Source organism: Nilaparvata lugens, chromosome 5, assembly GCF_014356525.2.
Source record: "Nilaparvata lugens isolate BPH chromosome 5, ASM1435652v1, whole genome shotgun sequence".
Classification (NCBI taxonomy): Eukaryota; Metazoa; Arthropoda; class Insecta; order Hemiptera; family Delphacidae; genus Nilaparvata; species Nilaparvata lugens.
Window position 1 is genome coordinate 28,070,731 of NC_052508.1, and position 11,898 is coordinate 28,082,628.

At 36.8% G+C, this 11,898-nt stretch overlaps 1 protein-coding gene across 1 annotated transcript; it reads left to right on the forward strand.

Annotated features, from left to right (window-relative positions):
- Nucleotides 1-7,468: 7,468 nt before the first annotated feature.
- On the forward strand, nucleotides 7,469-11,108 carry LOC120351311. Its single transcript, XM_039428075.1, has 2 exons — nucleotides 7,469-8,014; nucleotides 10,562-11,108. Exons 1-2 carry the CDS (start codon nucleotides 7,611-7,613, stop codon nucleotides 10,566-10,568), a joined length of 411 nt encoding a protein of 136 aa, XP_039284009.1. The 5' UTR covers nucleotides 7,469-7,610; the 3' UTR covers nucleotides 10,569-11,108.
- The last annotated feature ends 790 nt before the right edge of the window (nucleotides 11,109-11,898 follow it).

Below are 11,898 nucleotides of genomic sequence, written 5' to 3' on the forward strand. Positions count from 1 at the left end.
GAACCTGTTGTGCACCTTAAGGCGTAGTCTGCAGGCTCGTGGTGAGGCGGAGGTCAAACTCTTGAGTTTTGTGATGGACCCCACTCTATCGTGGGATAAACATGATATGTATGACATTATATTGGCACGCTGTGCAATCAACTAGCCAGGGTAACGTTTTTGATGCGGAAGCTGAAGCAGTTGTTCCATAGTATAAACTACGGAATAGTACTATGGGGCCATGCGGGTAGCTAAGAAAGGATTCTCCTTCTACAGAAGAAAGTTCTTCGTGTCATCACGTCATCGCATTACCTGGAGCACTGCCGAGCACGGCCAATTTTCAAACGTCTGAAAATACTGACAGTGTACAGTCAGTACATGTATAGCTCCCTACTGCACCTAAGGAGTAGGGTTCATGCCTACCAGGAGAGGGGTCATCTGCACCACCACAATACCAGGAGACGGGGCAACATTGACCTGCCCTACTCCAGATTACAGTATCGAAAGCACATGAATGTGCTTTCTACCCCTTACAGACGCTAAAATTTTTTAACAAACTGACGATTTGTGTTCCTGAGCTGGATTATGGGAGGTTTTGTAGGCTGGTACGTGAGAAACTCATCAACTACCCTCTTTACTCACTGAGAGATGATGAGACCAGTGGACTTGTGGACCAGTTTGAGATTTTTTCATGATTTAGTATTACAGTCCATCTACAGAGCCACATGAAACGACCTATCTTCAGCCATCTCTAGTTAATTTGTGTATTAATTGTTTTATACTTTGGCAAAGTCTGTCTGGCGACTGCCGGTCATGAACTGAATATACTGAATGTTTTTTGATGACAAAACTATAACATGATACCACCCCTATATGGAAGGTACCTTTTTTACTTTATGACTTTATTTTTATGAATAACGATTTGCCTCGGCTTGGCTTCAATCGGTAGAGCATGAGAATTAAATTCTATAAAATCTGGTCTTGGTTTTCTAAGATACAATTTCGCTAGTCTTAATAGGCTCATTCAGGAGCTCTTGCAATTTATTGCTTGGGCCATTTATAGAAATTTCTGGAAAGTATTATTTCCAGAGCTTTAATTAATATTACAGTATATGGCTGTGAAAACCAGTTTATTCTATTACTGATAAAATTGGGTGGTAACTCTCCCAATAATTTAATACTGATGATTAATAGATATATATGAGATTTGTACTGTATGGTATTGGGGAATAAAATGAATGGTACACCGTAAAAAAATTGATACATATATTGAACAAATAATTTTAAAGTCAGATCAATATAGAAAATATATAGAGCAACAAAATATACAATAAAAACAAGAATAAATATTAAGATAAAATATCACATATCAGTACACTATTCTTCAGCTCTATAGCACGAAACTTTACCATGTGCTTTTCAATTCATTGATAATATGCATTTATTTGCATGTAGCTTCGGTATAGACTTGCTGTTGCTTGTCGATTTAGGTAATCTCACTTTATATCTGATTTCATAAATCATAGAATGATAAATTGACAAATCAATGATTATAAATATATTAATTTCTATAATTTCCAGTAAATTTCTCAATAATATATATTATATATTTCTCAGGGTGTAAGATTCGGCACCTGATGGAAATAGATAAATCAATTTATCCAGTGAACCAGAGCTACATTATATTATTACAAATTATATTATAAAATCAATGATTGGGTGAACGTTAGTATTACAAGCTTAGAATTTAATATTCTTTTAATTGGTGTACTTTTGGATATATAAATTGACTCATTCCTATTCAATAAAGTATTTCTTATACCCTTTTAAGACTTGCGCAAGTTTTTTGTATTAATTTCTTAATATTTAAAACCTTTCCAATGAGCTACCTTTATTTTTATTTCACTCGAAGCACTGAGGGCGCCCTAATTTTATTTCAACTATTTATCACTCACGTGCTGAATTTTTATAAGTTGCTGGCAGCGATCTGAAATTCCTGGTAGTCCTGGATTGTTGGTGGCCGAAGTCGTCTCCTCCAAGGGATTAAATAAATATTTGAATGACTTTCGCTTTAATGCAGCATCACAAAGTCTTATAGAAAATTAATAATTGGATTTAAACTTTAAGTCTTTAAAAGGTACAATATAATAAAGAGTCTTGTGCTCTACAAATTTTGGTGACATTCCATGGTAGTGTCTGGCAGGCAAGTGGGTGGGTTCTACTTTTCTTTCCACAATTTTTATTTCCGACTTGCAAATTTACATAAATTTAAATAATTTGCTACTATGCCATTTAAAGTTTCAAATAGTTCGTGCCAATCTATTAAATTATTACTTGTATCCTAGGTCTAATATTTTATACTTTCTCAGGCCATATCCAATACATAAACTGAACAGTAAAAATCTACAAAATCTTATCATTTACAGAAATATTTATAAATACATTTGAATGGGCTTACTATTGCCGCCTATCGATTACTACAACTTGATTGGTTCATGCAAATCCACTACAGTATACATGCACCTATGAACCTCCTATTTCCTTAATACTCTAATTTATTTTTATTTGGGGGTTTAAGTATATTTATTTATTTATTTATTTATTTATTTATTTATTTATTTATTTATTCCTTGAAAAAGCATTACAATAATTCACAATTTAGAAATATAACAACAAAATGAATCAATAGGAAATACAAATAAACATAAGGAACTATTTCCCCAAAAGAGCAAGCTCGAGCTTGGGGAAGGAGCAGCCGTACTTTGACTACTTACTTATTATTAATTAATATTACAGTATATACATTAACAACTAAAATCAAATCCTTTCAATAAACAAGATAAATCAGTGATGCTATAATAGATCAATATATTTACATACAATATGTGTTAGAATGCAACAAAATTTGTAAATTATAATAAATTATAATAATGACCTGATATTGCCTAGCCCAGTGTATAACATGATATAAGATGTGGTACAAAATGAAATCTATTCAATTGGAATAATTACTATACTAATGTAATCCAGAAATTCTCGGCACTATCCCAGCCATGAGAGCTAACCAGATACTTTTTCAAATGTAGTCCAAAGTTTTTTTGGGCGAGTAAACCTCTCAAATTACTTGGAAGAATATTAAAAAATAATGGAGATAAATATATGAAGCTACGCTGACCAGCAGTAGTCAATAATCTAGGAACAGTAACCAGACCTGACTCCTCCCGTCTTGTAATAGCACAATCCGTTCTATTAATGAAATGAAAAAGTGATAGCTTCTTATAATATAATATGATGTGTTTCAGGTATATCTGTCTAATCGGTAGAACTGAAAATTCCAAAAAAGCCAATCTTGTTGAAGTTGAATACATTCTATTCTTTTTCAGAATAATTTTTAATATTAAATTTTGTATTGTTTTTACTGGTTTTAGAACATTTGTATATGCACCACCCCAACCCACAATACCATATTGGAGCAATGACTGTGCCAGTGCATAATACACTATCTTCATGACTTTCATAGGCAAAACAGAACGTAATTTCACAAATAAATAAATAAGTTTTCTAGATCGTGTAGTAAGCTGCGACAAATGTACATCCCACTTTAAATGCTGATCAACCATTACTCCAAGATATCTGATACTGCTAACCTTCTCTATTTTATTACAATTAACTGAACACCCTAAATCTACATGACTAAGACAATTTGGAGAATGCAAAACAAGTGACATATTAACTGGCTGATTCTGTATATTCAAGGAAAAAGAGATGTATTTTGTTTTGGACAAATTCAGAGTCAGTTTTCTTCTATCAAGCCATTTTTTTACTTCTCCCAGTCCCCTAGCAGCTGAGTCATATGTGCTAGCCCAGTTTTCTTCATGAAAAATTAAAACTGCATCGTCTGCAAATGACAATATTTTCCCATTGATTAAATTAAGGTTACAAAAGTCATTAATATAGATCAGGAAGAGGCAAGGTCCAATCACTGTTCCCTGCGGGATTCCCATTTTAACAGATTTATATTCACTAACAGTGTTATTGACTCTAACACATTGTTGCCTATTCTTTAAATAACTGCAAAACCATCCCAGTGCCACATCCTCAAGACCAAGGCTACGGAGACAATCAAGTAGACGATCATGGCAAACTGTATCAAAGGCTTTTGCAAGATCAAGAAAAATAGCTATTTGTCTCCTACCTACATCCAAGTTTAAGATTGTTTCTTGAACAAAAGCAGCAATTGCTTCCTGTGTTCCCATCCCCTCTCTAAAACCAAATTGATTTTTTGACAGAATATTATTCACTTCCAAAAATTTATGTAGCTGTCTCTTTACACATTTTTCAATTATTTTAGCCAAATTCGAAAGTAAACTTATAGGTCTATAGTTGGTAATTTTCCTTTTGTCTTGTGATTTGAATATTGGTTTTACTACAGTTGTTTTAAAAGAATCTGGAAAAATACCTTGTTCAAAACTTACATTAATAATGTGTTTGAGTGGAGAGGCAACAATACTTTTAACAGATTTTAAAACAGATACAGTAATGCCATCATGACCAGGCCCAGATGCACCTCTAAGACTCTCGATCGCCTCCACAACCTCAGTCTCTGATACATATTGAAAAGTAAAATAATCTTGCGGATTGTGGGGATTGTCTGGTTGCAAATCGTCACCAGGCTCACTAGGAATATTTTGTACCATTTTCTCTCCTATAGAGATGAAAAATCGTTAAAAGCATTAGCACATATATTGGGATTATCCCTAGCACTATAGATATTACCATCAATTTCAATTTCTTCCAAACACTCCTTCCTTATTTTACAACCAGCTACCTCCCTAACTACATTCCAAGTCCGTTTTACATCATTTCCAGCCTCCTCAATTTTTCTGCTATAATACAATCGTTTAGCTTCTCTAATAAGGACTGTCAATCTATTTCGATAACTTCTAAAATAATTTCTCAGATTTAAATTGAATGGTTCCTTTTTACATTTGTTAAATAGAGCTTGCTTTCTTCTAATAGAAAATACTAAACCTTGAGTAATCCATGGCTTGATTTTTTTAAACCTCGAACTAGATTTGGCTACATTTATAGTGGATTTTTCAATATAGCTTTGTAGAGTTGCTACAAAGTTATCTGTTGAAACATTAACATCCCTACTAGAAAATACAGACTGCCAGCCCTCAGACTGGATAAGAGACAAAAGCCTATCATAATCGAGCCTGGTGGCAACAAGTGGCAACTGAGCAGCATTGTTAGTCAAGTCTATTTCACAACGAACCCTAAGAGAAGTAACATAGTGATCAGTAATACAAGTCTTCAATACCATGGGTTCAATGTGCTTATTAGTGTGAACATTACCGAAATAATGATCTAAACACGAAGGTGTTCCCTGAAATGGAACCCTTGTAAAACAATTCACATAAGATATAAGCCCATTTTCGTTCAATAAATTCAAATAAGATTCAGTGTGGATGTTATTTCTATTATTCAAGATATCAATATTTATATCTCCTACAAATATAATATTTTTTCCTAAATTTAAATTCGAAAGCAGCTCAGCTAAAGAGTTAACAAAGTCCTGGCAATTATCATTAGGTGATCTGTAAGCACAAACAATAACCCCCTCCTCAAAAATTTTCAGCTCTATCACGAGACAACTAGCCCCAACTATTGTGCATTCCCGCACATGAACATGATCATAATCTTTTTTCAAGTAAACTACTACACCCCCATTTCTATTTGTGTGATTCATTGAATAGTACTGATTAAAACCAGGTATATCACACCCTATGGGCCTAACACCTTGGTGACCCGTCTCAGATAATACAATCATGTCTATAAATGGCAATACATTAGCAAATTCTAAACAGAACTCGTCTAAATTCTTCCCAATGAATCTGATATTACTATGAATTATATCAAAATTTACACTGGGTTGATTAGAAATAATATTGTAATAATCATTAGAGTTATTCAAACATAATGTCTCAACTTCATCGAATTCATCTAAATTTTCAAAAATGTCCATAATAAAATTATTTTACTGTTCATTGTTAAACAAGTCTTTAGTACTTACATCTTAGAAAGGTCCACATCACTTTTAATATGTAAAACATTCTTACTGGTTTCGTCTTTTTTGACAAGAATATTACCATCATGTACCCACACAAAGCGATATCCTTTCTCCCGAGCGATTGTTCTGGTCGTATTTAGCAGTTCAAGTGTTGAACATTATTACATGCAGTATATTTTTATAAGGTTTATAAGTTGTTTCTCACTTTATAATAATTAGCCATGTGCTTTTTTAATTCCTCTAGTTGCATACCATTTTTGTACAATAAATTTCTGCCAAGGTGTCTGGCTAGATTTTATGTTATGCGACTTGATCGATCATTATGTCGCCGATCAGTGGATATTTTAAGCCTAACCTCAATTTTTTCAATACTTTATATAATATAATATAATATAAGTAGCAAATAACTTTCTATTTCTATTCAGCTGTTCTAATTTTAGCCGTGATACCTGATATTATCTAATCTTCTAAAACGTTATCACATTTGGCGATACTAGACTATTATTCCACTTCAGACCTATAAAATTCTTTCAAATAGGAATTTTGTTTACCCATCAGATTTTGATATGTTACAACTCCTATAGTACTTGTTTCGTCTTCTTCATAGTCAGTGATCTCTATTTTATTAGAACATCTTTGACCCAGTGATGTATGTTTTAAATGCTAAGGAAATTGGACAGATGTATCATGCCTTTGTTCAGTCATTATTATCATATGGTATTCTGGCCTATGGTGCTGCCTACCAGGTGCACATTAGCATATTAGAGTATTAGAGACTGTTCAGAAATCAATTCTTAAGGCAGGTTCAAAAAAGAATAGAAGATATTCCTCTGCATCCTGCATTACTTTTTTGTGAGTCCAGAGTTTTGTCACTGAGAAAACTTTTCATGAAAGATCTGTTGATTTATATCTATCAAAATTCCCATTCAATATTTACTCCTACAGAACATTCATATAATACAAGATATGCATCAGTAGTAGGTGAAATACTGACACAATACAACAAACAAGATCTTTTTCAAAAACAAATTGCTTTTACATTTCCCATATTTTATCCCGAAATTTCCTTCTCCATTCCAACCAAAATAGATTATTGGATGTAGTTTCTACCTCTGCTTTCAAGTGGCACTTGAAGAACTGGCTGTTTGATAACAGTGAGGATAATGCCATCTCACTCATCGTTACTGGGGGTGCACGTGTCTAATTCAATTTGGGCGCCTTCAGAGAGAATTTTTTCTGTTCTGTCAAGCTTGTCTGTTCTGCTTTTCCTGATTTGTATTTGTTATTTAAATTGTATCCTGAATTCAAAAAGATTGAAGACCTAAGTAGAAAAGTTTCGTGGTACTGTGACTTGTGCAATTTGAAGGTTAGGGAGACAATTGAAAATTCGAAGTCTACTACTTGTGTTAAGTCTACTTGTGATAATATTGTTTTGGACGGTTACTGTGAACAATTAAAACAGGTAAATGCAAATTATTTAAATCTGTGCAAAAGATTGGAATTACTAGAAAAATTTCAAAACGTGACAAAACCCAATTGCAATGGGCTGCCTGTTGTGATGCAACAACCTAACAAGCAGTTACAGGTTAAAACAATTGTAGCTGATAAACTTCCTGCTGTTAGTGTTAACGAACTTGTCGAAACGTTTGAAACAAAATCTTCTTCTAGTGACAAACAAAGTGCTTCTGTTTCCAATCAGAAGAAATCTGATACTTCGCGAGTGTCACGTATGAACTATAGTGCTGCTGTAGGTAAAAAGTCAAAACATATTATTGGCTCAGTAAAAAGTTCTTCCACTGTGACTGTTGAGAGTGGTGTTTTGCCTCTGAGAACGGTTGATAAGCATAGATCAATCTTTGTATCTAGGCTGCAGCCTGAAGTGACGGTGTCTGAAGTTACCACGTATCTGAATCAGTCTGGCATAGCCAGCACGGATTTTGACTGTCAAAAATTGAATTCCAGGTATGACTCCTATTCTTCTTTCAAGTTGGCTGTAGCCGATAAGTTCTTTGATCGTGTGCTGCCTGCTGAATTTTGGACGGAGGGGACTTTAGTTATAAAATACATCCCTGCAAACAGGAAAAATAAGCAATCATCTAATGTTTTTTTAGGCAGTCCAAAACTGGCTCCTCAACTGAAAGACTAATCGATTCTGACGATTGTGTTTCCATGCATGATTTTCCTTATGATAAACTGATTTTTGACATGCTTTTTTATAATGTGCAATACATTAAAAATAAAGTGAATGAACTTGAATTGTTTCTTAGCACAAACATGAGATTTAAATTGCTGTGTCTGTCTGAGCATTGGATGTGCTTGGATGATCTAAAACGTTTTAAAATTGCTGGATATGAGTTGGTAGCCTACTTCTGTTGAAGTGAGTTCCAGTGTGGTGGGGTTGCTATTTATATAGACACATCTGTGATTGCCCACTTTGCATGCATTGACATTTCTATGCACTGTGTTGAAAAAGAGCATGAATTCGCATGTGTATCCCTGTTGCATGCAAAGTTATACATTGTTACAGTCTATCAGTCACCAGCTGGTTGCCTTCAAAATTTTTCCAACTCACTTGAGGGACTTGTCGTTCAGTTAGCTAACTTAAATCCTGGTTTTAACATAATTGTTGGTGGTGACTTCAACATTGACGTGTTGAAGGCTGACCACAGGACAAGGGAGTTCTTTAACCTACTGAGATCTCTGGACCTCTATGTGGCTAACTGGCAGCCCACTAGATTGGATGCTTGCCTCAATAATGTGATTACAAATCCGAACATTGGCAATAACATTAGTTGTTCAATTGTAAATCCTCTCCTCAGTGACCACCTGGCACTCGGCTGCAATGTGGAATGCCAACTTCCACCTACCCTGCCTCTATACCTGCAGGGCATGATCGATTCACTTGGGTGCGACCCATCACACAGGGTGGATGCGAGCATGTGCATTTACATTCTGCATTATCTGACTCTGATTGACTGGAGCTTTCTGAAGGATCATCCTGATGCACAGCCCAATTTCACGGCGTTTTTTGATAGACTCCTGACTGGCTTCAACAACTGCTTTCCACTAAAACATTTCCTCTCTGGAAGGCCTGGTAAACGTGGTGCACTGTGGATTACAGACGACCTTCTTGACCTGAGAGACCTGGTTCTTATGGCATACAAGCGGTTTCGGGCTGATCGACTTCTGTCCTCTAAACAGACCTACATGGGACTGAGGAGAACTTACCAGCAGGCTGCTCGTGCGGCCAGGATGCGCTACAACTCTGAGCTGATTGACCGGGCACCCAATAGGTGCAAAGCTGCCTGGGGTATCATCAGGGCCGCTGCGGGTGTACCAGCTCCTGGTGCTGTTCCAGTATCTGTGGATGATCTTCACGATGCATGGACCAGCTCTATTCGCGGTATCTGTGAGGGGATCCGAGCTTCCCCTGTAGTGGCGGTGGATCTGCTCTCAGCTTCAGTTCGGCCCCCCACTCTTCGGCGCCGTATTACTTGTGATGATGTCACTCGAGTTGTGAACTTAGTAAAGACATTTATGGTATGACCAGTGCTACTATTAAGGATGTATTAGCTCTTATTGTTTCTCCCCTGACTGTTTGTATTAATCTGTGTTTCCAGCAGTCTGTATTTCCTTCTCAGCTTAAAATTTCTAAGACAGTGCCTGTCTTTAAGAAGGGTGATAGGCATGATCCTACTAACTATAGGCCTATTTCCATCCTGCCTATTATATCGAAGATTTTTGAAATTCTTATTGCCGAGCAACTCCTTGCTTATTGTGACCAGTGCGGCCTGTTTGCGACCACCCAGTTTGGTTTCAGGAAAAATAGATCCACCACTGATGCAGTAGATTTCCTGCTTTCCAAAATATTTGATTGCTTTGAGGCATGTGGACTTGCTGGGCTCACCTTGTGTGATCTCAGCAAGGCCTTTGATACAATGGATTCTCATGGACAAGCTTAGGCATTATGGTGTGGGACTGTCTCCTCACAAACTGATTCAGGCCTACCTGGGGGGTCGCAGACAGGCGGTTCTGGCTAATGGAGTTCTCTCTGAGATTAGGGATTGTGTTGACTGTGGAGTGCCTCAGGGCTCTGTCCTGGGGCCTCTGTTGTTTCTTATTTCAGTTAACGATATAGCTCAGGTGGATGGCAGGTGTGTTGTCTGTTATGCAGACGACACCACCTTCTTCAATGCTGGTCGTGAGATGAGAGGACTGAGGGCGGCTATGGTGGAGACTGGAGCATTTGCATCGGACTGGTTCTCTGCCAATCGCTTCCTCCTCAATGAAGACAAAACTCAGTCTATTGTGTTCAGTCTCAGAAATGAGAATGAGTACAATTTTGCCCCCGTCAAACTGTTAGGGTTTACCCTTGACAGGAAGTTCTCTTGGGGCGAGCACATTGAGACAGTCTGCGCCAGGTTGAGCAGAGTGGTTTTCCTGCTGAGGGGTCTCAAATACAGTGTGCCACCTCATTATCTTGAAATGTGCTACTTTGGCTTTTTTCAGAGCGTGATTTTATATGGCCTCCCCCTCTGGGGTGGAGCCACAGAAGTCGCCCGAGTCCTTCATCTCCAGAAGAGGGCCCTGAGGATTATTTGTGAGGCTGGTAGATTAGCCCACTGTCGCCCGCTCTTTATCAAAGAGAGGATCCTCACCGTCTTCTCCCTCTATGTTCTCCATACCCTTTGCAGAACACATGCAAACGTGGGGTTGCTCATGACCCGACAGAGCTTCCACCCATATGAGACTAGGGGTAGACTCAGGCTGGATTTACCCTACCAGAGGCTGAGCAGAACTCGGACTGGTCTGGCTCATAATATGTCTATCAGCCTCTATAATAGGCTGCCTCTGTTGGCCAGGGATCTGCCTGCTGTGCAGTTTCGAGGGGCTCTGAGGAGCCTGCTGATGGATCACCCCCTGTACTCACTCCGTGAGTTCTGTATGTTGGAGAGCAGTGTGGTGAGTGCCTATTTTCTTATTTGATTTCTGCCTCTGGGCAGTTGTTTTTCTTTTACATTTTTGATGTGTCCCAGTGGGCTTCACTTTAGTGATCCCTTTTATGGACCTATTTAAATAAATACTAAATACTCCCTCACTATTCCTTGGTTTCATCAATCCATTTTATCATCTTTTATTTATAAATCTAAAATTATTTATAACTTAGTTTTCCACTTTCTTAAATCCTTTCTCAAAAAAAGAGAATTATAGAATCATTCTTGAAATTTTTCAATGTAGTTTAGTTCTCTAATAAGAATTGAGATCTCTCTTTATAATTCTAATGCGTTTTGTTATGTCAACTCGAGCTTACGCAAAGGCCTTTGTTGCCTATGTAAGCTCTTTCCTATCTGATTCCAAGAATGAAATTGTGATAGCTAAACCTCAAGAGTTTTATTGTTTAGTATAGTTTTATATTTTGATTAAAGTACCTAAATATATTGTATTGATTCTTGAATTGTATATACTTTATTGCTTAAGATTCTATGTAACTGCTTTGAATTGTATTCAGAAGGAAAAAATAAATGTAATTGAATCTTTTTGGTAGGAGTTTGTGAGTCGGCCGTCTCTAGTCCTCAATTCGTCATGTTACATGTTTGAATGTACGGTATATATTCCCCCACATACTCCGACACTACTCCAGTTTCCAAGCTATAGGGCTACACAGCAGACTTCCTATTATTCTATAAATAGGAAGTACACTGAAGGTCCTGGATGGTCTATATGCAGTGGCGGCTCGTGCAAATACTAATGGGGGGTTCACATTTAACATGAGCAACAAGATCTAGATCTTTAATAATTTGTTAAACCCCATGTTTCAAGTGAATTTTGTTCGTTTCACGTAGTAG